At 40.7% G+C, this 22,817-nt stretch overlaps 3 protein-coding genes across 4 annotated transcripts; 1 reads left to right on the top strand and 2 right to left on the bottom strand.

Annotated features, from left to right (window-relative positions):
* The first annotated feature begins 974 nt into the window (after positions 1-974).
* LOC137174397 (N-acyl-aromatic-L-amino acid amidohydrolase (carboxylate-forming) B-like) lies at positions 975-5,837 on the top strand. 2 transcript variants are annotated; one of them, XM_067579640.1, is made up of 8 exons: positions 975-1,801; positions 2,058-2,141; positions 2,325-2,577; positions 2,679-2,874; positions 2,983-3,076; positions 3,150-3,257; positions 3,378-3,490; positions 5,479-5,837. In XM_067579640.1, the coding sequence occupies exons 3-8, from the start codon at positions 2,336-2,338 to the stop codon at positions 5,728-5,730; spliced, it is 1,005 nt and encodes a 334-aa protein (XP_067435741.1). In that variant the 5' UTR covers positions 975-1,801; positions 2,058-2,141; positions 2,325-2,335; the 3' UTR covers positions 5,731-5,837. The 2 variants fall into 2 exon arrangements, with proteins under 2 accessions (XP_067435741.1, XP_067435740.1); XM_067579639.1 differs by lacking the exon at positions 2,058-2,141 and having other exon boundaries at positions 975-2,017.
* LOC137174398 (claudin domain-containing protein 1-like) lies at positions 5,808-12,901 on the bottom strand. The gene is made up of 4 exons (XM_067579642.1): positions 12,086-12,901; positions 10,206-10,313; positions 9,835-9,972; positions 5,808-8,763 (listed from the first exon to the last, which is right to left on the bottom strand). Exons 1-4 carry the CDS (start codon positions 12,375-12,377, stop codon positions 8,543-8,545), a joined length of 759 nt encoding a protein of 252 aa, XP_067435743.1. The 5' UTR covers positions 12,378-12,901; the 3' UTR covers positions 5,808-8,542.
* A 6,025-nt stretch (positions 12,902-18,926) lies between these two features.
* On the bottom strand, positions 18,927-22,817 carry LOC137175170 (mucin-21-like; the record flags this gene model as incomplete). Its single annotated transcript, XM_067580877.1, has 3 exons — positions 22,775-22,817; positions 19,277-19,810; positions 18,927-19,219 (listed from the first exon to the last, which is right to left on the bottom strand). Coding segments are annotated over exons 1-3 (870 nt in total), but the record flags the coding sequence as incomplete, so codon positions are not given.

The raw sequence follows: 22,817 nt of genomic DNA, 5'->3' as shown, positions 1-22,817 counted from the left end.
CCAGATTAATCAAGAATGAAAATAATAAGTAGTTGCAGCCCTAGTTTTGACTAACAAAACCTGATTTTAAAGCAAAAAATAAATTTATTTAAACTAAAATTATTTAAAATTGTGCCAGATCACATTGTTAAATTTCTAAATTTACAAACAAATTTTTAAGCATTTAATATAACTAAATATAGAGCATTTTCAAGAGATAACCACAAAGCGCTTTCCACATTTAAGAAAGTAGACTATGAAAAAAGTAGTAGCATTAAAACAGCTGCATGAGGTAAAAATTTTAGCTAGACCGATATATCCAGTGCCAATTTGGCCGATACTGGTTTATAGCAGATATGTTAGTATTGGTGTATACAGTATGTTGGCTACTAAATAAGAAATTGCAATAGAGAAAACCCAAAGATATGTCTTAGGCAGTTTAAAAGAGTCTAGTCTGTCCACTAGAGGTCCATGCTAGCGTCATGGCAATGGCGGTCCAGACTCAAATACCTCCACATTGGAAGGATTGTCATGAAATACAGTAAAAACATTGTTCCCCACTGGATGAATTGTAATTACATTGGTGACCTCATCACTTTTCATTAACCACCATCATCAGGTCAAAATTTAAGTGTATCCAACATTTTGGTTTATCTCCGTTTGGCCTCAGCTGTACTTTGAGTTTTGGGCTAATTAGCTAAAGTTAGCATCCTAACAGGCCAAACCAAGATGATGAACATGGTAAACATTATTCCTGTGAAACATCGGCATGTCATTGTCATTGTGAACAAGCGCTGCTGTGCTGAAGTACTGCCTCACAGAGCTGTTGGCATAGCTGTAGATTTGTTGTAACATGTCCTGCTAAGCACATATGTTGGTCACAATCCTTTTAGCGGTAGGTTGCTAAAAATTGTACAGGCAACATTTCTTATCAAAGCTTGACTATGCAGATGTAATTTACATGCATGCTGCTGCCCATACCTTCAAACCCCTTGATGCTGTGTATCACAGTTCTCTTAAATTTATTACAGGTGACAGTTTTATAACCCATCACTGTATCCTCTATGAGAAAGTGGGGTGGACATCACTTACCACTCAAAGGGAACAACACTGTCTTTTTTTATTTATAAGGCCTTCCTAAATAAACTATTTTATTTATCATAACTTTTAAGACTTTGAAATATGGAATACCCTACCCGTTCACAAGAATGCATTTCCCCTGAGTAAATAAAGGTATCTTATCTCTCTAATCCCGTAAAACACTAATTTAAGAGTTAACCTCCATGTATTTAATCCTTAAGCCTAATTCTGTGTTCTCTTTAAAACACCGGCTGGTTCTCTTGTTATTTGCACTGTGAGAAGAGCCGTTTCTTCCACTGTACACATCACAGGCGCCTCTTCTGCTGTGTCATGCCAGCAGATTTATTTTTAGCCAATTTTCTGAAAGGCAGACTGGAACCTACCATCCTATACATGGGGCAGAGAGAAACAGGGAGTTGGGGAAAGTTGGGGAGGGGCTTACGGTTCGGCTGACCTGACAGCTGTTAGGACTAAAGGAAGCAACCCATGGAAGCAGCCCACGCACCACATCACACTCAGGACACACCCTGCCTATGATACAGTGTAGTACAGTGCGGTGGACAAGAGGAGTTAGAGGGACGGTGGGAGTTTGCATAACAGTGTACAGGCAGCCACAGCCTGTACAGAGGGAGGGATGGGAATGCTGAATCAGTGAAAACTGCATGAAAGCCTGGGAGAGGGTGGAAGAGGGTAAACGGCAGGGGGAGAGGGAAGAGGAAAGGTAACAGCCAGGGTAGACTGGGTAAGATGTACAGTGTGATGCCTTGTCATTCATTTATTCTCTTATTTGTTAATGCGGAGCTTTAAATTCACCGTGTTATACCTCAAGAGCTTTCCACTTCAGTTAAAAGACTTTAAACAGACTTTTAATCTCAGTGCTGCTTGAGTACAGACAGTACACGTCTAGGTTTTAAAGCCGGAACTGCCCTGACAGTTTTCAGCAAGCCAGAAAAGCGAGGTAAGATTTCCTAAATCAATATCTCTGCTTTGTGTTGCAGTGTTGTCTACAATGTACCCGGTGACATCAGCACTGGAGAAACTGATACCTCCCACTGAGTGAAACAAGAGGGAAATCAAATTTGGTTTGACATCATTTGACATGGATGCATACTGAATGAAAAGAGATACAGATGGTGTATTAATAGAGAAAATGCAAACCAATCTGTGCATGTGATCTCTTCAAACTGGATGCATGATATAATATAGGACTGAAAAATTACATAAATCAGCTGCATACACTTTTCTTGCACTTTTTCCTCTGCCAGCTCACAGTCAGATGGAGGTAGAGGAGGTGGTGTGTCTGCCAAAGTTGACCCGGGTCGCTGTGTGCGGCGGTACCCATGGCAACGAGCTGTCCGGGGTGTACTTGGTGAGAGAGCTGCTGAAGGCGCAGCAGAAGAGGGAGGAGGAAGAGCCTATGACAGTGATGATGGTGCTGTCGAACCCGCGGGCCATGCTGCAGTGCCGCAGATACATCGACACCGACCTGAACCGCTGCTTCACCCACGCCATCCTCAAGTAAGGCAGCAGTGATGAAGAGGTGAGGTGATGGAGCTCATGGTGACACTTCTGATGACGATAAGGTGTGATAGTGTCAGATTGTATCTCTGTCTCCTCAGCGGTCCTGAATCAGACATGGCCCCCTACGAGATGATCAGGTCCCGAGAACTGAACGCCATGCTGGGTCCCAAAGGGAGTCCTGAGGCAGTGGATTTTGTTTGCGACCTCCACAACACCACTGCCAACATGGGCCTGTGCCTCATTGCGTACTCTGACAGTGACTGGATCTGCCTGCACATATTCAGATACCTGCAGGCAAGTGCAAGCAGTCCCTACACACTCAAGTAAACTCAATTCACCCTGCATTTTCGGGACGGGTAATGCTAGAAAAAACTAAAGTTAAGTCTGACATCTCATTTTCAGAGGCAGATGCCAGATACACCAGTTAGGTACATCCATTTTGACGTCTCCCATAAAGAATCATATTCCCTAGATTCAGTGGGGAAACATGGATTTGGTAAGTTTTACACTTTTATTAGAACATACTGGATCATCTGTGATATTTGTCATCTAAAATACATTTTCTGCAGCCATTGAGATCGGCCCTCAGGCCCACGGTGTGGTCAGGTCAAACGTCTACACAGCCATGAAACTCGGCGTCCAACACATGCTCGATTGGATCCGTTCATTCAACTCAGGTACAATTAAACACAGGTTACCAATTGAGTATTTCTGCCCTGCAAAACAGCTTCAAAGTGGTCCAAATCTTGCAAACTTGCTCTTGTTTTTAAGCTGTTTTTTTTTTTTTGCTTCTTCAGGTGCTACTTTTGAAGGAGGATGCGTGGAGGTGTTCACCATGGTTAAACACATCGACTATCCGAGAGACAAAGAGACTCGACACATCACAGCAGCAATTCATCCTCAACTCCAGGTACAGTCTCAAACAGATTTGTGGCTTCAGAGATGTAATTAAAGAAGTTGTCCATTGTCAGATTTAAATGCTACCTTCATTTATGTCTTATAATTTGAGCTTGAATTAACCAGGGAGTGGATAAAATAACAAAATACCTGGCAGTGAAGAGCAGAACAGCGTCAATTACATAATGACCTGAACAAAGAAGAAGCTAGACCTTTTGTCCTAAGAAAAAAAGAAAAAGGGCATTGTTAATATCTAGCATGTGAACACACCTGCTGTGAAACGTGTGCTTTGTGTGTTTGTAGTGGCAGTCATCCTGGCATATAAAACCGTTAGTGTTTATGTTAAAGGGTGAGGCCTCGTCTTGTAAAATGGCTTCGTACGTCATAAAGCTGCGTGACATCCACAATATGTTTTTCTTACAATTACAAATGTAGTGTAATTAACACAGTAGCATCCAGTAAATGTCTTCAAATAGAAACTCCGCCGGATGTTGGAAACTTTTAGTCATGAATTCTTTTTCTTTTGTATCCAGGTTGTGTATTTACACCAGCCCGAGATACAAGCCTGTTATAAGATGTGATAAAAAAAAGACTTTATTCATCCTAAAGGACATCCCATTTTATACCGTACTGAGCATATTGTGCCCATCATGCTCAGGTATAAAATGGTAAATTTATGTAAACATAGAATAATATACTACATACATATTAAAATAAAATATACTTATTCTGAAAAAGAATGAAATAAAAGTAAAAATTGGAAAAAAAAAATAAAGGGCGGTTTGAAGTGCGGATGATGGCACAACATATTTTGTTACTATGGTACAAATGACAAACAATGAATAAACAATGGAGACAGGTGTGTCTACAGTACATTACTATGTGGAAAACTGTGCAACTGAAACGAAACTATGTAACTGTGATGCAACTATATAAAGGGGCTATCACACTGCAGGAAGTAAATGGGATGAAAAAATACAAGTACAAAATAGAATTATAAACAGGTAGCTCAAGTTTGGGGAGTAAGATAATAGTACATGATAATAGTGCTTTGTCACTGTCCATGAATGGCATGAATGCAGGCCTTTACATGAATAACAAGCATGTGATTGTTGAAACCGTCACGAGTGCTGATAGAGATCTTTGGTCATTTTTTAAGGTTGTGTGTTTGTGGTGTTTGGCAACACTTATTTTCTCCACAGTACAGCACAGTGACACACCTTACAAACTCACTGCAACACCCTTTTAATGTTCTTAGTGAATGAAATCACGGTCATTTTTTAACATAAACTCAGCGGATGTGCAAGTGATTCACCTTAAAAACCTGAAATGTTTTCAAAGTCATAATCTGACTACATTTTGAAGGACATAACTCTTTAAAACTCTTACAAAACGCTTTTCTGCGGGACAAACTCAAACCCCAAAATAAATTATTGTGCCTTTGAACCAAAAAGCAAATTGTGTTGTTTGACCTTTTTTTAGGACCATTTCTGGTGAAAACACTAGTGATGAAACAAACAGCACAGCTGCGAAATTCATTGTTCAACATTTTAGAAAATAAATTTATTCACTTTCTTGCTGAGACTTACATGAAATGATTGATACTATCTGTGCATTAAGTATGGCACTAGAGCCAGGAGGAGATTAGCGTTAGCTTAGGAAACAGCTAGCTTGGCTGTGTCCAAAGGTTAAGAAATGTCCATACAAACAACTGTAAAGGTCATTAATCAATTTTATCTTATTCGATCTGTGCAAAACTTGAAATGTAAAGATGGCAATTTGGACAGAGCCACGCTAGCTGCCTGTTTCCTCCTGCTTCTAGTTTTTATGCTAAATTTAGCTAATCAAGTTTTGTTGATCCTCTTCTTTAGTTGGTATCTCAACCACAAAATGAATACGCCATTTCCCAAAATGTCAAAATACTTCTTTTAAAAACTTTTGAATGTAATAATTTAGCAGTCATTTTAGCAATTAACCATAACTGTCTGCCTTTCCTCACAGGACCGAGACTTCTGCCTGCTCCACCCTGAAGACCCTCTGTTTCAGACTTTCTCAGGTGAAACGCTGAGGTATAAAGGGCGCGAACCTCTTTATCCCTTCTTCATCAATGAATGTGCTTATTACGAGAAGGGCATCGCTCTCTCCCTGGCAAGAAAGAGGTGTGTGATGATCCCTGCGGTCCGGGTGCAGACAGAGCAGGAGCAACAACAAGCTAACGCACAGGGATTTGCATCAGAAGAAGAAGAGGACTGAGAAACACCCGATATGGACAGTGTTTGATAGTGTGAGTCCACGTGATACAGGCGATACAGACTGATGTGACTATGAAATAAATTTTTAAAAAGCTTTTATTGAAATGACAGCAGTTGCTTGGGGAAACACGCACAAATGCATGTGTTTAAGTTGGCGTACACTCACACACAATATTTAAGTGGACAATTAACCATTTCAGCTCTCAACTGGAGAATGTACGACACATTCACGGTAGATTCACAAAAGCACAGTCATAGAGCGATATTGTGACATTTAGTGGATTCAAAGACAGAACCATTTCTTGTATATTTGAAGGCTGAATATGTAAAATACAATCTGATTTATCATGAGACCTTTCAGACCACACACGGTGCATGATATCACAGGCATTCTCAAGTTTTATGAAACCTTGTGAGTGTTGGCGATTTATATATTTACGGAGACATATAGCATGGTTCTTTGGGTAAGAATAGGGCTTTTTTTCAAAATTCATTCAATAACTGGGACATTTCGATTGTCAAAAAATATAAATTCACTACTGACCACTACTGCAATATTTAGGATATGTTCAGAAATAATTTAAGTGCAAAGGAATACAGTAGCTTATAACAATATGGCCTTTAAAGTACATTCATAATGCCTAACAGGGAAAAATGATCTCCCTTAAATCCTATTCTGTCAGTTCATTTGATTGTATATTTTTTCCCAGAATGATGATAACAAATAGGAATTAATAATAAAAAAAAAACATCAAGGAACAAATACAAATCAAATTAATGACACTAAACACAACTGAATTCATATAAGGAAGTGGAAACTTGTACGAAATTAAAATTATATGAGCATGTGAGGTCAACAAAACACAAAATGGTAAAGGACTATATTGAATAAATAAGGACTTTTTCATGTTTTCTACAAAAGCCTACAAAATCATTTAAAAATATGCTTAAATAAACAAAACAATGCATTGGGTACAAAAATTATAAACATGAACACAGTCTGACCTCAACAACTGTCAGAAATAAATCAATGTCACTTAAGTTTAAAAAAAATGTGAACAGGAATGTAAATCTTTTGTAACGACAGACTCATATTGGTCATTGTCTCTCTCGCTGTACTCTTCATTGTTCCCATTATTTTAAAACCGTTGATGTAAAAGACTACACACAACGGAAAACCTCTGTCATAATAAATACCTTATGGTTGCGTAAAAGGTTTTTGTGTGCTCAGGGTGTCCCCCGCACCTGGACTTGTCTGGTATTTTTTTAGGTGCAACAGTGTACGTCACCACACCCAACTATGGGCGGGTTGTGACGGCATGTCAAGGTCAGAAAAAATTTCAACCAGCACCAAGCACACCAATTGACGCACGTCCAATCAATTAGTGTCTTTAGAAGACAACTGCCAGCTAAACTTAAAGACATGTTAAATATGTTTAGCATTTCATTTTTTGTTTTCCAAGTGTGCACAACTGAATCAAATATTTGGAGCCTTAGTAGCTCCTCCATTTCTTTTTTGTATAGTACTGTGGGATAAAAGAAGACATATTTAAAGCCCCCTGAGGCAAATTTGTGGTATTGAGCTATATTAATAAAAATAGACTTAATTTGGCTTGACACCATATTCAGAAATCAAGTAAATTTAGGTGTATACTTAGCATAAATCTGATTTATTACAACTTTTGTGTTATTTTCATTCATCTGGCCACCATTTCTTCTGGTTATGATAACAAAGGAGAGATAAAATTCCAAACTACATATCTATAAACAGATGTTTCAATCCCTGTTGTTGATCTTTGTCACCTCAAAATGTTTAAAAATAGGAAAGGGTATTTTTATTATGATAGCATTGTACTGTGAACAATGTACACACAGAACTAGACCAACTGGTAGGTCAATGTTGAAGCAGGGAGTCTGAAAACCAAGAGAGTTTTCACTCTCTGAAAACTTTTACCATTAAAGATTCCTCCAGAAATGTTGAGGGACATATAATAATAATAAGCTGCTTTCAATAATAACGTATGTCTGAAATGGTCTTTCCACACACACACAAAAATCAATTAACTAGTTAAAAACTTTTATACACATCTATTCCTTCTTCCTCATCCCTAAAGTCAGTATATGTGCACTTAAGATTTCGAATTTCCACATCACACTTGTGTAAGTTGCGTACTGGACCACGATTGGCTACAAGCTAGTTGTGATGTCACAAATCCCGATTGTACATACACCTTAAACTGAGATTTTTCAATGAGCACAGAGAAACTTTCCCCTTTCATCAGATGAATGTGAAAACAGCCTTTTCGGACTTCTTTTTTCCCCCAGATCTCAGCAGTTAACTTTATGAGTACGATGTTACTATAACCGAGAGAAATTATGGCCAAAACTGTAAAAATAGGACTTGAGTTGTAATCAACTGGAATTATCCTTTAATGTACCTTCTCTTCAAGTGTGAAGGCACCGCATATTCAAAGCCTGGATTTAATTAGTGTGTAGTATGAAACTGGGACACAGCTGATGCTTTTCAGCTTAGTGTCAAGTTATTCTAAACTGAAACATATGGTTAAGTTGACACATCTCTCTGGTTGACCTTTTTCAAACCAGTTCTATGACCCCTAGAGAGATAAAAATCAAATCTTTTAATGCAGCAGATAGGGTCACTACTATGGTGTACATGCACTTTAATCCATCAGAGGGAAAAACGCACAGATTAACCCACATCCCGTTCCTCTGAGATCATTATAAAATGCCACTTGGTGTCAGAGCGGAGTTTGAATTTAAACAGGGCAGAGATCCAGAGCTGGATCTCAAGTCTACGCCACCCGGTAGGCGGTCATACGGTAGTAGTTCTGACTGTGGCTGCGTGCCGCCCACACTAGCAGCGCGGCGGCCATCATGTGGAGCGGTGAGGAAATGAGGGCCAAATAGAGGGACCAGCCCAGGGAGCCATCCACCTTGTCGGGCAGCATCGACACCCGGTGGAGCAGGTCCATTCCTGCCAGGTAGCAGCAAACTGTGGCTAAGGAGCAGAGACCTACAGGACACAAGATGAGGGGGCGTAAACATTTTCTAGCTGAATTTTTTGTACTTTAAATTTCGTATGCATATTTTTTGACATGTCAACACATACTCACTCATCCTTGTATGATCATTCATGCAGCGCTACTACTATACATGCGTAAATATGACCACTGCCGTATTTTTAAGCTTAAAGTCTGTTTTCCTCTGCTTTCCAAACATGACTGCAATGATTATCTATTGGGCTCTAAGCGCTTCCAAAGCTCTGGTGACCTACACTCAATATTGTGCCTGAACGCCTCCTGTGTAGACACACAGATGGAGCATTGGCTGCTGCTGCTGCTTTGCTAACGTGCTGCTCTGCTAACATGCTGCTCACACTACGCCTCCTCTGCATATTTGGTGCTGGGTAGGTAAAGAAAAGAGTGTTTTTGTCTGCTGTGGCTGAAATCAAGGATGATAAGAGCAGTGAAAGTGAACCGTAACAGTAAAGTTGTGGGCTGTAAAGCCAAAACAATGAGCTGAAAGACACTAAAACTGCAGAGAGCTAAGAAGAAGTACAGGGTTGGGTAATAATTCTTTTTTGCTTTATCATTATGAATGACCCCTTTTGCAGTACACATTTAATCCATTAATAGAAAACTATTGGATTTGAAAGAGAGAAAATGTAAAGAACGACTTGGGAAGACTTTAAATTACAACACACGCCTGTCCTCTTGAGCACATCGAAAAGTATGATCTGTCATACCATGTGTCATAACATGTTGCAGCCAGCTGACTTTAACTTTTAACTTTTAACTAAAGAATCCTTTAGGAATGAGGAACTGTTCTTTTAGCTAATGTGCACCGACCCATGGATGAAGGGAAAACTAAACATGATTGATGTTGATGCTTTTTTTTGTTTTTTTGTTTGTTTGACTTCAACACCAATTGCATGGCTTAAACCACAATGGTCAAAGGTCAAAGCAAACTTTTATTTCCACAAGCTTTTAATACCCCTTTGTTAACTGCTCAACACTAATTTCTTGCATAAAGTGAAATTGGTCAGTTTTCAGCAAGCAGCCTTGTGCAGCTGAACAGGTCTTACCAGCCAGCAGGTGAAGGACACCTATGCCAAGTGTGGGTGCAAGACTTCGGCAGAGGCAGGCACAGAACCCAGTCAGGCCTGCCAACACCACCAGGCCCAGAGACACCAGTGGCAGCAGGAACTGGCACCTCCACAGGTCTATACATACATACACACATAGACACAGGAAGCGGGAACGAATCAGGAGGCATCACAGTAACTGACCTTCTTGTGCATGACAGAAGACGGCGTCCTGATTGGGTGCAATGTATTATTTAACATGACATATTGGTCATAATTAATGCACTACGCTGAGAAGGGGCTGAATTTTTTGCAGCTTTATGGGACTGGCATCATTCAAAAAGGATTGAATTGGTTGAGATTGAACTTACAGGTGCGCAGCATGTCCTCTCCACTGTTGTGGTTTCCTGGTTCTTTATACTTAGGAGTGAACTGCTGAGGTAGAGTGAAGCTTCGACACTCCAGCAACATCTTGGCATCTGAAAGAAGTTTTATTTTTTTATTTAGTCTTTATTTGATCAGGCAGTGTCACTGAGATTAAGATCTGTTTTCCAAGAGAGACCTGAGAACAAGAAACATTCTTAAGACAAGAACACAATCAGCAGACAGAAATAACACAGTTAGAAGAATAATTAAAAAATCAGATAATAAAGCTTTAAAATCTACAAGAGGAATGATAGACTCAAGTTTGAGGGCAGTTTGTGGTTCATTCCATTTAAAAGACGCCTAATACCTGAAACCAGTTCTGCCAACATTAGTGCAAACATGAGTGATATCTATGGTTAAGTAGTTACTGGATCGTGTGCTGTAGTTAGATTTAAATGAGAGAAGAGATGTGAGATAGTTTGGAAGCTTCAAATGCTCAAATTTCAAAGTTTCATGTATTTATGGATGAATAACATGACATGTTTTTTTTCTTCTTGACTGTAAGGAAGTCCATCCAGCCGTGTGATACAAAGAACAATGATGATGCTATTTGTGATAAAGCATAATGGCACTATGACACGCAGGGTTTAACTGCTGAAGTGTTGATGGGGCAGCATGACAATACAGAATATCTCCATGGTCAAGGACAGACATGAAGGTCGACTGCACAATAGATTAACAGATGAAAGATGACAGACAGCCTTTGATTCTATACAAGAGGCCTAATTTGATTTTTAATTTTTGAGTCGAATGTTGAATATGAATCTTGAATGATGGTCTGCCGTCAAGCCAAATTCTTAAGTATTTGTATGACTCAGCAAGAGTAATATGTATAATATATTTCCGTAAAGCACCAGTGTATAAGCATGTATAACTACATTACTTTGTCATTGTCATTGTCATTACTACAAGTCATATAAACATTAATAAACTTTTTTTCATAGATTTTCTCCTTTCTTAGATTCTTCTTTGTATTTTCTACCTCCAAACCTGCCTATATTCAGCAATGACATTTTTACCAGTATCCAACAAAAGATTATTTCCATGATCATTTTTGTTGATACTTAAATTGTTTTTTTTTTTCAAATTTCACTCCAATAGCCCCATACATAGGAAACATGGTCGCACCAAGTAGCAGTTTTTATAAAATTTCTGCTGCCAGCTGAAATGTTACATATCACTTGAGCCAAAACACATCATTATATTCCTTAAATGGCATTAATCACTCCATTAATGTTATAGCTGGAAGATGAATGTTTTAAAAGGATATGAATTGACTTACACTGATACTAATATGTTTATGTTCTGTGTGAAATAAGTAAACTTCTGCAGTGTTTTGTAGTCAATGTGTCTGTTAATACCATTAAAATATGAATTCAGTTTGGTACAATATAACATTATCCTCAAAAGTAATTATATTAAGTGTATTGCTAACTAAACTGATTATGAGACAGATCAGGATCTGGGTGGCTTACCACCTCCACCACCAATACCTTCATAACAGCTGTACATTTTGTTAAACAGTCTTTTCCCAAAGATAGCTGGGTATTTATTTATCAGAAAATCGAATGCTTAGCTCTGTGGCTAGAATTTAATGATAATCCATGAAAGACACAAACTAGGGATAACACCATCCATAATCCAAGGTGGCTTAACGCCTTCTTGTTGGGGAATGAGCCACACCTGCCTGATGGCATTTACCTGAAGCAAGGTGGGGCTCATAATGAGATAGCATCTCTATAGTTGGAGACTATAGAGAGACTCACCTGTCTAAAGAAGCGTCAGGTATGGTGTCATAGGGGTGAGGTCAGTTACGGAAACATACCTGGCTCTTTGTACCAGTGAGTGTTGGCAGGAACGAGTACACATCGCCACCAGAGGCCCACAGTCCCGTTGAGACGGAACAAGGTGTCACTGTAGGTTTTCTCATCAAACTCTCCGTCCATGAACTCCTCATACAGGGAGCGCAGCTCAGACACGTTGGCCTCTCCGCGCACGGTGGGGCTGCTGTACTGGTACCAGTGCTGCGTCCCGATGGCCACCGACAGATACACGGTGGCCAGTATGCTCAGCACACAGGCGATGACCAGAGCTGTGGCGTAGCGGTTGTCAACCATTGTTCACCGACCCAGAGACACGTCAAAAGGGATTAAGTTGATGCCGGTGGCCGAATCGCCGCGCATCCAATTTAGTCGATCTGCGATGCTTCCTGTCTCCCACTCCTCTCCAAGTCACTCTATCATCCTTAAATCTGCAAAAAGATACCGTGCAACAGCCAACGACAGCCTTTTGTTTTAATGATTGATACTCATCTCCAGTGCTGTCCTAACAGTCAGCAGCCCTGCAGCCCGGCTTGGATGCGCCATCTGTTCCCTTGTCCCACTTCCACAGATGGTGGGTGACCGGATACTGCGGCTGATATCACAGAGCAATAACAGTCCTCAGCAAAGAAAGAAGCCAAAAAACTGGCCTATATTGTAAGATGCGTTATGTCGTTGGCAGCACCAGCCTGCTAATACAAATTGTATGGGTCTGTTTTTGGACGGTAGGGTGATGCCGAGCGCACCCAGGATGATTTGAGTTGTAAACACACTAATCCATGCGTTTTCCTCTTCCGGTTCCGCTGATCAGCAGATATAAAAATAACCTTTTCTCAGCCAGTCTCTTTGTAGAGCAAAAGACACACAACACAGAGCATTTTTGGGAGGCAAGATGGGCAATCTAGCAGCAGATGATTAAATAAAATCCTGGCAGAGAAATTATTAAAATTAGGCAACCTGTTTTCTAAAATGAAGAACGAAACGAATAAAGCCTGCAAAAGACATCTAATCATCTAATTCCTTAAAAAATGACTAATTGATATCAAAAATGGTTGATGATTAATTTTCTGCTGACGTAATAAACTAATTGTTTCAGCTCTAGATTACTAGATGTGCTTTTTAAACCTATCTGTAACATTTAAATTAAGGGCATTTAAAACAAATAAAGACTATTATCCTATTATTCATTCCAGACCTCGATAAACATGAATCACAGGAGACAACCAGCAGGGTCACTGTTTTCATGACATTGTTTGGCCAGCAGAGTAAAGCAGTCGGTCTTGGAAAAAAATTAATTTCCCAAAAAGTTTAGAAATAAGCAATAAAACAGCCCCCTTGATCAGTTTAAGACATCAGAAGCAGCCAGGATTTTAGAAATGCTGAGGTTATAAGTCCTATAGGTCCCTCAGTACACATATTATTTGTATTTTTCATAGTTTATGTATTAAGTGATCAATTATGCTAAATACACAAAGGTCTAAATGAAGTTCTGGTGGGGAAATAGTGAATCATTAATCTACTTTTTTATTCCGTTGGCAAGAAAATATTCAAAACAACATATATTGAATCTAAAAACACTGGAATCAGCAAATTAAATACCCATTATGTGTTATTTTCTGACTGCACCCTGGTTGCTCATTCTCAAGTCCCTCATTCTCAGAAAAAATATGGACAGAATAAGTGTTCACAATGCTGGCTTCAGCGATTTTCCTGCATCATTATTTGGTCTGGTATGACCAATAGCTTAGGTGGCTAATGTTAGCTAACATTTGCAAACAAACGAGCAACAAATAAGCATCATGAGTTAGTCTTTATTTATACTATTGCTGCAAAAAATACTGCTACCTTGTGTTTTTAGTGTGTTTTTTGCAGTTTAGGATCCCTTTAACTTTTTGTGTAAAGTGTCTTTGAGTATCTTGAAAGGTGCTCTATAATGAAACGTATTAATCTTTATTATTACTATGTTTAGCATGAACCATTATCCCATAATTGATAGTCACAGTGTCCACTGTACAACGAACGTTACATAGACTCCATTTAAGTCAGTGCTGTAAAATAAATCTGTGCCACTTTTGTTGAGTCATGATGATATATCATTAGATAAAAATAGATGTAGCCTTCTTGTTGATGTTGGTTACTTGTTTTCATCACAGCTGCAGTTTTAGCTGATTGATTTTTTTTTGTGATATATTTTGGGCTAAATATTTGATGAGATATGGGCCAGTTGCAATTTAGTTTGAGGTTGCTGTTCCTTAGACAAGAGTAGCTGCTGTTAAGCCTGTAAGGACTAAAGATGCAGCCTGTCACATAATTCAGGCCCAAATTGTTCTTTCACTAAAAGGTGTAGCAGTTTTGCCTTCTATCATTGACAACCATAAAGACAAAAAATGGGTCTTGCTACACAGAACTCAGCTTTTCAGCTAGCTTACAAGCATAGGGAGGGGTGATTTTGTGAAATTCATCTGCAGCTTTATTTTCTTAATTTTTTCTTAATTTCTTAATCGATTATTGCAACATTCTTTGCTGCTTTTTCCAACAAGTGAAAAAAATGGCATCTTTATCTACTAAAAAAAGACTGACTGGAGAACTTTCTCACTCATTTAATGAGTGAACTGAAAGTTTCTAGTGAGATTTCTCGTAGTTAGATTTACTTTTTTGTGTGGGCATTAATGGAAAATACACTGACAATGTTTGAATCTTGTACTGATGCTGGTGCTTACACTACACAAGGTTATTTAAGAACAGTGTACTGTATCTCTCAGGCTGTTTTGATGGTACATGAATAAATAGGAATCTCATAGCCAACGTAAAATATGTCCTCTCTTCCTGAACAAATCTGATTCACTGACACCAACAACAAAGGCTGAGAACAGCTGATAGTAAGACACTATTGTGTAATTTAATTATAACAAATCACACATTATTTTACTTGATAAAATAGAAAATTTATTTACATGCATTTGGAGACAACAGAAAGGTTCACATTACAGAATTTTGAATAATGTTTGGTTATACAAATCACAAAATAATCTATCTTGCTGTTAAATAAGACTAACTTCACAATCCTGAGCAGCTCCACAAAAAAGCAAATATACATACGTATAATAATATAAATACATATAAATAAGTGATTGGATATTCATACAGGGTGTCATTCAGACTTTGTATATTTCATGTTAGGAGGGAGGTCATCCCAACTTTGAATTTGATATCTGGAACTTCTTCCCAAGCCATATAACAATCGGGATCCTCAGAAATCTAATGGAACATTAGATGAAATGGGAACAAGATTATAGATCACCAAGCCTATTGGGAACTCCACTCAGGGAACAGGAATGAAAGAGACAAGAGAAACAAATAAAATAACTATAAATAAATTATATAAATAAATTATATAAATAAATAAGTTTATAAGTTATTTCTGGGGTGACAGGATATTTCGGTTATACCTAGCTTTAGACAGTATAAGACGTAGCTGTGTTGAGTACATCAAACAGTTAACAATGTTCAGCAGCAGATCAGCCCATTCACAGCACATTCACATATAGAAAAATGTTGATAAACATTAGTATTCAGCTACAATATACAGTATCATTATTCCAAATCAATATATCAAAAACTCTCTGTGCAACTGGGAATCAAATCTATCTGTCCAACAGATATGATTTATTACTTCCCTTCAGCTGTAACATTTAATTTCCCATGAATTACCTACGTCAGTTAACAAAGATAACACATGCAACAGAGAGACATCCAGTACACACAAAAAGAGCCTGAAACAGAATAAAAAACAATGACTCAATGTAAATATACAAAGAAAAGAAAACCCATACCTAGAACTGCCCTCGATAGTAATTCCATGGTAAAAAAACAACCACAAACATGACAGAGAAAACACAATACATGCTAATTAAAGATAAACACATATGAACATACACATACATGTACCTGGCCCATAGTATTAATAGAAAGGGTTATGTTAGGGGAAATAAGGTCAAGGCAAACACCAGTGTTTTTTTTAAAGGGATTTCAAATGGACCTCAGTACAGACATTCTTGCTGACTTGACAGTAGCCATGACAGCAGTGCCAGGCAGGATGCAGTGATGAAATTGATCTTGTGGCTTACTCCACTTGAAACTTCTGTAAATTTTGAGAAAAGAAAAGGAGACATTGTTTAAACAAAAAGTTCTGTAATATTTTAAATTTTTCATTAGTTAGCTCCCACGATTGTTTACATGTGCCATCCACAGAAATAGATGTAATGACAATGTTGAAGGCTGTGACATTTGAAGCTGCACTTAACAAAATATTTGCAATCTGAGTGTGACTAAGAATACATGTGGATGCAAATGTAAGGTCTATGTTGTGGTAGTGGTAGACTCACCAGCTGTTGTTGATGATCCCTCAGTTGTAGTTGAACTTCCAGTTGTGGTAGACCAAACAGCTGTTGTTGTTGATCGTTTAGTTGTAGTTTGGCTTCCAGTTGTGGTAGACCTTGCAGTTGTAGTTGTTGATCCCTCAGTTGTAGTTAAACTTCCAGTTGTGGTAGACCCACCAGCTGTTGTTGTTGATCCCTCAGTTGTAGGTGGACTTCCAGCTGTGGTAGATCCACCAGCTGTTGTTGTTGATTCCTCAGTTGTAGTTGAACTTCCAGTTGTGATAGACCCTGCAGTTGTAGTTGCTGACCCCTCAGTTGTAGTTGAACTTCCAGTTGTGGTAGACCCTGAAGTTGTAGCTGTTGATCCCTCAGTTGTAGATGAACTTCCAGTTGTGGTAGACCCACCAGCTGTTGTTGTTGATCCCTCACTTGTAGTTGAACTTTCAGTTGTGGTAGACCCTGCAGTTGTTGTTGATAATCCTTCAGTTGTAGTTGAACTTCCAGTTGTGGTAGACCCAGCAGCTGTTGTTGTTGGTTCCTCAGTTGTAGTTGATCTTCCAGTTGTGGTAGACCCACCAGCTGTTGTTGTTGATCTTTCAGTTGTAGTTGAACTTTCAGTTGTGGTAGACCCTGCAGTTGTTGTTGTTAATCCTTCAGTTGTAGTTGAACTTTCAGTTGTGGTAGACCCTGCAGTTGTAGTTGATGATCCCTCAGTCGTAGTTGGAGCTTCAGTTGTGGTAGAACCACCAGCCGTTGTTGTGGATCCCTCAGTTGTAGTTGTACTTTCAGTTGTGGTAGACCCTGCAATTGTTGTTGTTGGTGCCTCAGTTGTGGTAGACCAACCAGCTGTTGTTGTTGATCCCTCAGTTGTAGATGAACGTCCAGTTGTGGTAGACCCAGCAGCTGTTGTTGTTGGTGCCTCAGTTGTAGTTGAACTTCCAGTTGTGGTAGACCCACCAGCTGTTGTTGTTGATCCTTCAGTTGTAGTTGAACTTTCAGTTGTGGTAGACCCTGCAGTTGTTGTTGTTAATCCTTCAGTTGTAGTTGAACTTTCAGTTGTGGTAGACCCTGCAGTTGTAGTTGATGATCCCTCAGTCGTAGTTGGCGCTTCAGTTGTGGTAGACCCACCAGCTGTTGTTGTTGATGCCTCAGTTGTAGTTGAACTTCCAGTTGTGGTAGACCCACCAGCTGTTGTTGTTGATCCCTCAGTTGTAGTTGAACTTTCAGTTGTGGTAGACCCTGCAGTTGTTGTTGTTAATCCTTCAGTTGTAGTTGAACTTCCAGTTGTGATAGACCCAGCAGCTGTTGTTGTTGGTGCATCAGTTGTAGTTGAACTTTCAGTTGTGGTAGACCCTGCAGTTGTAGTTGAACTTTCAGTTGTGGTAGACCCTGCAGTTGTAGTTGATGATCCCTCAGTCATAGTTGGAGCTTCAGTTGTGGTAGAACCACCAGCTGTTGTTGTCAATCCCTCAGTTGTAGTTGTACTTTCAGTTGTGGTAGACCCTGCAATTGTTGTTGTTGATGCCTCAGTTGTGGTAGACCAACCAGCTGTAGTTGTTGATCCCTCAGTTGTAGTTGAACGTCCAGTTGTGGTAGACCCAGCAGCTGTTGTTGTTGATGCCTCAGTTGTGGTAGACCCTGCAGTTGTTGTTGTTAATCCTTCACTTGTAGTTGAACTTCCTGTTGTGGTAGACCCAGCAGCTGTTGTTATTGATGCCTCAGTTGTAGTTGACCTTCCAGTTGTAGTAGACCCACCAGCTGTTGTTGTTGATCCTTCAGTTGTAGTTGAACTTTCAGTTGTGGTAAACCCTGCAGTTGTTGTTGTTAATCCTTCAGTTGTAGTTGAACTTCCAGTTGTGGTAGACCCAGCAGCTGTTGTTGTTGATGCCTCAGTTGTAGTTGACCTTCCAGTTGTAGTAGACCCACCAGCTGTTGTTGTTGATCCTTCAGTTGTAGTTGAACTTTCAGTTGTGGTAGACCCTGCAGTTGTAGTTGATGATCCCTCAGTCGTAGTTGGCGCTTCAGTTGTGGTAGAACCACCAGCTGTTGTTGTCAATCCCTCAGTTGTAGTTGTACTTTCAGTTGTGGCAGACCCTGCAGTTGTTGTTGTTGATGCCTCAGTCGTAGTTGGCGCTTCAGTTGTGGTAGACCCTGCAGTTGTTGTTGTTGATGCCTCAGTCGTAGTTGGCGCTTCAGTTGTGGTAGAACCACCAGCTGTTGTTGTCAATCCCTCAGTTGTAGTTGAACTTCCAGTTGTGGTAGACCCAGCAGCTGTTGTTGTTGATGCCTCAGTTGTAGTTGAACTTCCAGTTGTGGTGGACCCACCAGCTGTTGTTGTTGGTGCCTCAGTTGTAGTTGAACTTCCAGTTGTGGTAGACCCAGCAGCTGTTGTTGTTGATTCCTCAGTTGTAGTTGAACTTCCAGTTGTGGTAGACCCACCAGCTGTTGTTGTTGATCCCTCAGTTGTAGTTGAACTTCCAGTTGTGGTAGACCCAGCAGCTGTTGTTGTTGATGCCTCAGTTGTAGTTGACCTTCCAGTTGTGGTAGACCCAGCAGCTGTTGTTGTTGATGCCTCAGTTGTAGTTGACCTTCCAGTTGTGGTAGACCCACCAGCTGTTGTTGTTGATCCTTCAGTTGTAGTTGAACTTTCAGTTGTGGTAGACCCTGCAGTTGTTGTTGTTAATCCTTCAGTTGTAGTTGAACTTTCAGTTGTGGTAGACCCTGCAGTTGTAGTTGATGATCCCTCAGTCGTAGTTGGCGCTTCAGTTGTGGTAGAACCACCAGCTGTTGTTGTCAATCCCTCAGTTGTAGTTGAACTTCCAGGTGTGGTAGACCCAGCAGCTGTTGTTGTTGATGCCTCAGTTGTAGTTGTACTTTCAGTTGTGGTAGACCCTGCAGTTGTTGTTGTTGATGCCTCGGTTGTAGTTGAACTTGCAGTTGTGGTAGACCCACCAGCTGTAGTTGTTGATCCCTCAGTTGTAGTTGAACTTCCAGTTGTCGTGGACCCACCAGCTGTTGTTGTTGGTGCCTCAGTTGTAGTTGACCTTCCAGTTGTGGTAGACACACCAGCTGTGGTTGTTGATCCTTCAGTTGTAGTTGTTGATCCCTCAGTTGTAGTTGACCGTCCAGTTGTTGTTGTTGATGCCTCAGTTGTAGTTGAACTTCCAGTTGTGGTAGACCCACCAGCTGTTGTTGTTGATCTTTCAGTTGTAGTTGAACTTCCAGTTGTGGTAGACCCTACAGTTGTAGTTGTTGATCCCTCAGTTGTTGTTGAACTTCCAGTTGTGGTAGACCCTGCAGTTGTAGCTGTTGATCCCTCAGTTGTAGTTGAACCTCCGTTAGTGGTAGACCCTGCAGTTGTAGTTGTTGATCCCTCAGTTGTAGTTGAACTTCCAGTTGTGGTAGACCCAGCAGCTGTTGTTGTTGATTCCTCAGTTGTAGTTGAACTTCCAGTTGTGGTAGACCCACCAGCTGTTGTTGTTGATCCCTCAGTTGTAGTTGAACTTCCAGTTGTGGTAGACCCAGCAGCTGTTGTTGTTGATGCCTCAGTTGTAGTTGTACTTCCAGTTGTGGTAGACCCACCAGCTGTTGTTGTTGATCCTTCAGTTGTAGTTGAACTTTCAGTTGTGGTAGACCCTGCAGTTGTTGTTGTTAATCCTTCAGTTGTAGTTGAACTTTCAGTTGTGGTAGACCCTGCAGTTGTAGTTGATGATCCCTCAGTCGTAGTTGGCGCTTCAGTTGTGGTAGAACCACCAGCTGTTGTTGTCAATCCCTCAGTTGTAGTTGAACTTCCAGGTGTGGTAGACCCAGCAGCTGTTGTTGTTGATGCCTCAGTTGTAGTTGTACTTTCAGTTGTGGTAGACCCTGCAGTTGTTGTTGTTGATGCCTCGGTTGTAGTTGAACTTGCAGTTGTGGTAGACCCACCAGCTGTAGTTGTTGATCCCTCAGTTGTAGTTGAACTTCCAGTTGTCGTGGACCCACCAGCTGTTGTTGTTGGTGCCTCAGTTGTAGTTGACCTTCCAGTTGTGGTAGACACACCAGCTGTGGTTGTTGATCCTTCAGTTGTAGTTGTTGATCCCTCAGTTGTAGTTGACCGTCCAGTTGTTGTTGTTGATGCCTCAGTTGTAGTTGAACTTCCAGTTGTGGTAGACCCACCAGCTGTTGTTGTTGATCTTTCAGTTGTAGTTGAACTTCCAGTTGTGGTAGACCCTACAGTTGTAGTTGTTGATCCCTCAGTTGTTGTTGAACTTCCAGTTGTGGTAGACCCTGCAGTTGTAGCTGTTGATCCCTCAGTTGTAGTTGAACCTCCGTTAGTGGTAGACCCTGCAGTTGTAGTTGTTGATCCCTCAGTTGTAGTTGAACTTCCAGTTGTGGTAGACCCAGCAGCTGTTGTTGTTGATTCCTCAGTTGTAGTTGAACTTCCAGTTGTGGTAGACCCACCAGCTGTTGTTGTTGATCCCTCAGTTGTAGTTGAACTTCCAGTTGTGGTAGACCCAGCAGCTGTTGTTGTTGGTGCCTCAGTTGTAGTTGACCTTCCAGTTGTGGTAGACCCACCAGCTGTTGTTGTTGATCCCTCAGTTGTAGTTGTACTTCCAGTTGTGGTAGACCCAGCAGCTGTTGTTGTTGGTGCCTCAGTTGTAGTTGACCTTCCAGTTGTGGTAGACCCACCAGCTGTTGTTGTTGATCCTTCAGTTGTAGTTGTACTTTCAGTTGTGGTAGACCCTGCAGTTCTAGTTGATGATCCCTCAGTCGTAGTTGGCGCTTCAGTTGTGGTAGAACCACCAGCTGTTGTTGTCAATCCCTCAGTTGTAGTTGAACTTCCAGTTGTGGTAGACCCAGCAGCTGTTGTTGTTGGTGCCTCAGTTGTAGTTGACCTTCCAGTTGTGGTAGACCCAGCAGCTGTTGTTGTTGATCCCTCAGTTGTAGTTGTACTTCCAGTTGTGGTAGACCCAGCAGCTGTTGTTGTTGGTGCCTCAGTTGTAGTTGACCTTCCAGTTGTGGTAGACCCACCAGCTGTTGTTGTTGATCCTTCAGTTGTAGTTGTACTTTCAGTTGTGGTAGACCCTGCAGTTGTTGTTGTTAATCCTTCAGTTGTAGTTGAACTTTCAGTTGTGGTAGACCCTGCAGTTGTAGTTGATGATCCCTCAGTCGTAGTTGGCGCTTCATTTGTGGTAGAACCACCAGCTGTTGTTGTCAATCCCTCAGTTGTAGTTGTACTTTCAGTTGTGGTAGACCCTGCAGTTGTTGTTGTTGATGCCTCAGTTGTAGTTGAACTTGCAGTTGTGGTAGACCCACCAGCTGTAGTTGTTGATCCCTCAGTTGTAGTTGAACTTCCAGTTGTGGTTGACCCACCAGATGTTGTTGTTGATCCCTCAGTTGTAGTTGAACCTCCGGTAGTGGTTGACCCTGCAGTTGTTGTTGATCCCTCAGTTGTAGTTGAACTTTCAGTTGTGGTAGACCTTGAAGTTGTAGTCATTGATCCCTCAGTTGTAGTTGAACTTTCAGTTGTGGTAGACTCTGCAGTTGTAGTTGTTGATCCCGCAGTTGTAGTTAAACTTCCAGTTGTGGTAGATCCACTAGCCATTGTTGTTGATCCCTCAGTTGTAGTTGAACTTCCAGTTGTGGTAGACCCTGCAGGTGTAGTTGTTGATGCCTCAGTTGTAGTTGAACTTCCAGTTGTGGTAGAACCACTAGCTGTTGTGGTTGATCCCTCAGTTGTAGTTGAACCCCCAGTTGTTGTGACTCCAGTGATTGTTGTTGTTGGTGCAGCAGTTGTGGTTGAACCTCCGGTAGTGGTAGACCCTGCAGTTGTAGTTGTTGATGCCTCAGTTGTAGTTGAACTTCCAGTTGTGGTAGACCCACCAGTTGTAGTTGTTGATCCCTCAGTTGTAGTTGAACCTCCGGTAGTGGTAGACCCACCAGCTGTTGTGGTTGATCCCTCAGTTGTAGTTGAACCCCCAGTTGTTGTGACTCCAGTGATTGTTGTTGTTGGTGCAGCAGTTGTGGTTGAACCTCCGGTAGTGGTAGACCCTGCAGTTGTAGTTGTTGATCCCTCAGTTGTAGTTGAACCTCCGGTAGTGGTAGACCCACCAGCTGTTGTGGTTGATCCCTCAGTTGTAGTTGAACCCCCAGTTGTTGTGACTCCAGTGATTGTTGTTGTTGGTGCAACAGTTGTGGTTGCCTGTACCGCAGCGGGTGTAGTAGCAAGTTGATTGGCCACTATTGGTAAAGAATAGAATCTGTTCTTACACACACATTATTTTTTCAGGACTCAAAGAAAACCTTCACTTTTTATCACAGCAATCAGTAACTTACCTGTAAGCATCAGCAAAGTTGATAAGATTAGTCCAACACCCAT

The sequence above is a fragment of the Thunnus thynnus genome, chromosome 22 (genome assembly GCF_963924715.1).
Source record: "Thunnus thynnus chromosome 22, fThuThy2.1, whole genome shotgun sequence".
NCBI lineage: Eukaryota > Metazoa > Chordata > Actinopteri > Scombriformes > Scombridae > Thunnus > Thunnus thynnus.
This window is presented reverse-complemented; position numbering and strand designations above follow the sequence as displayed.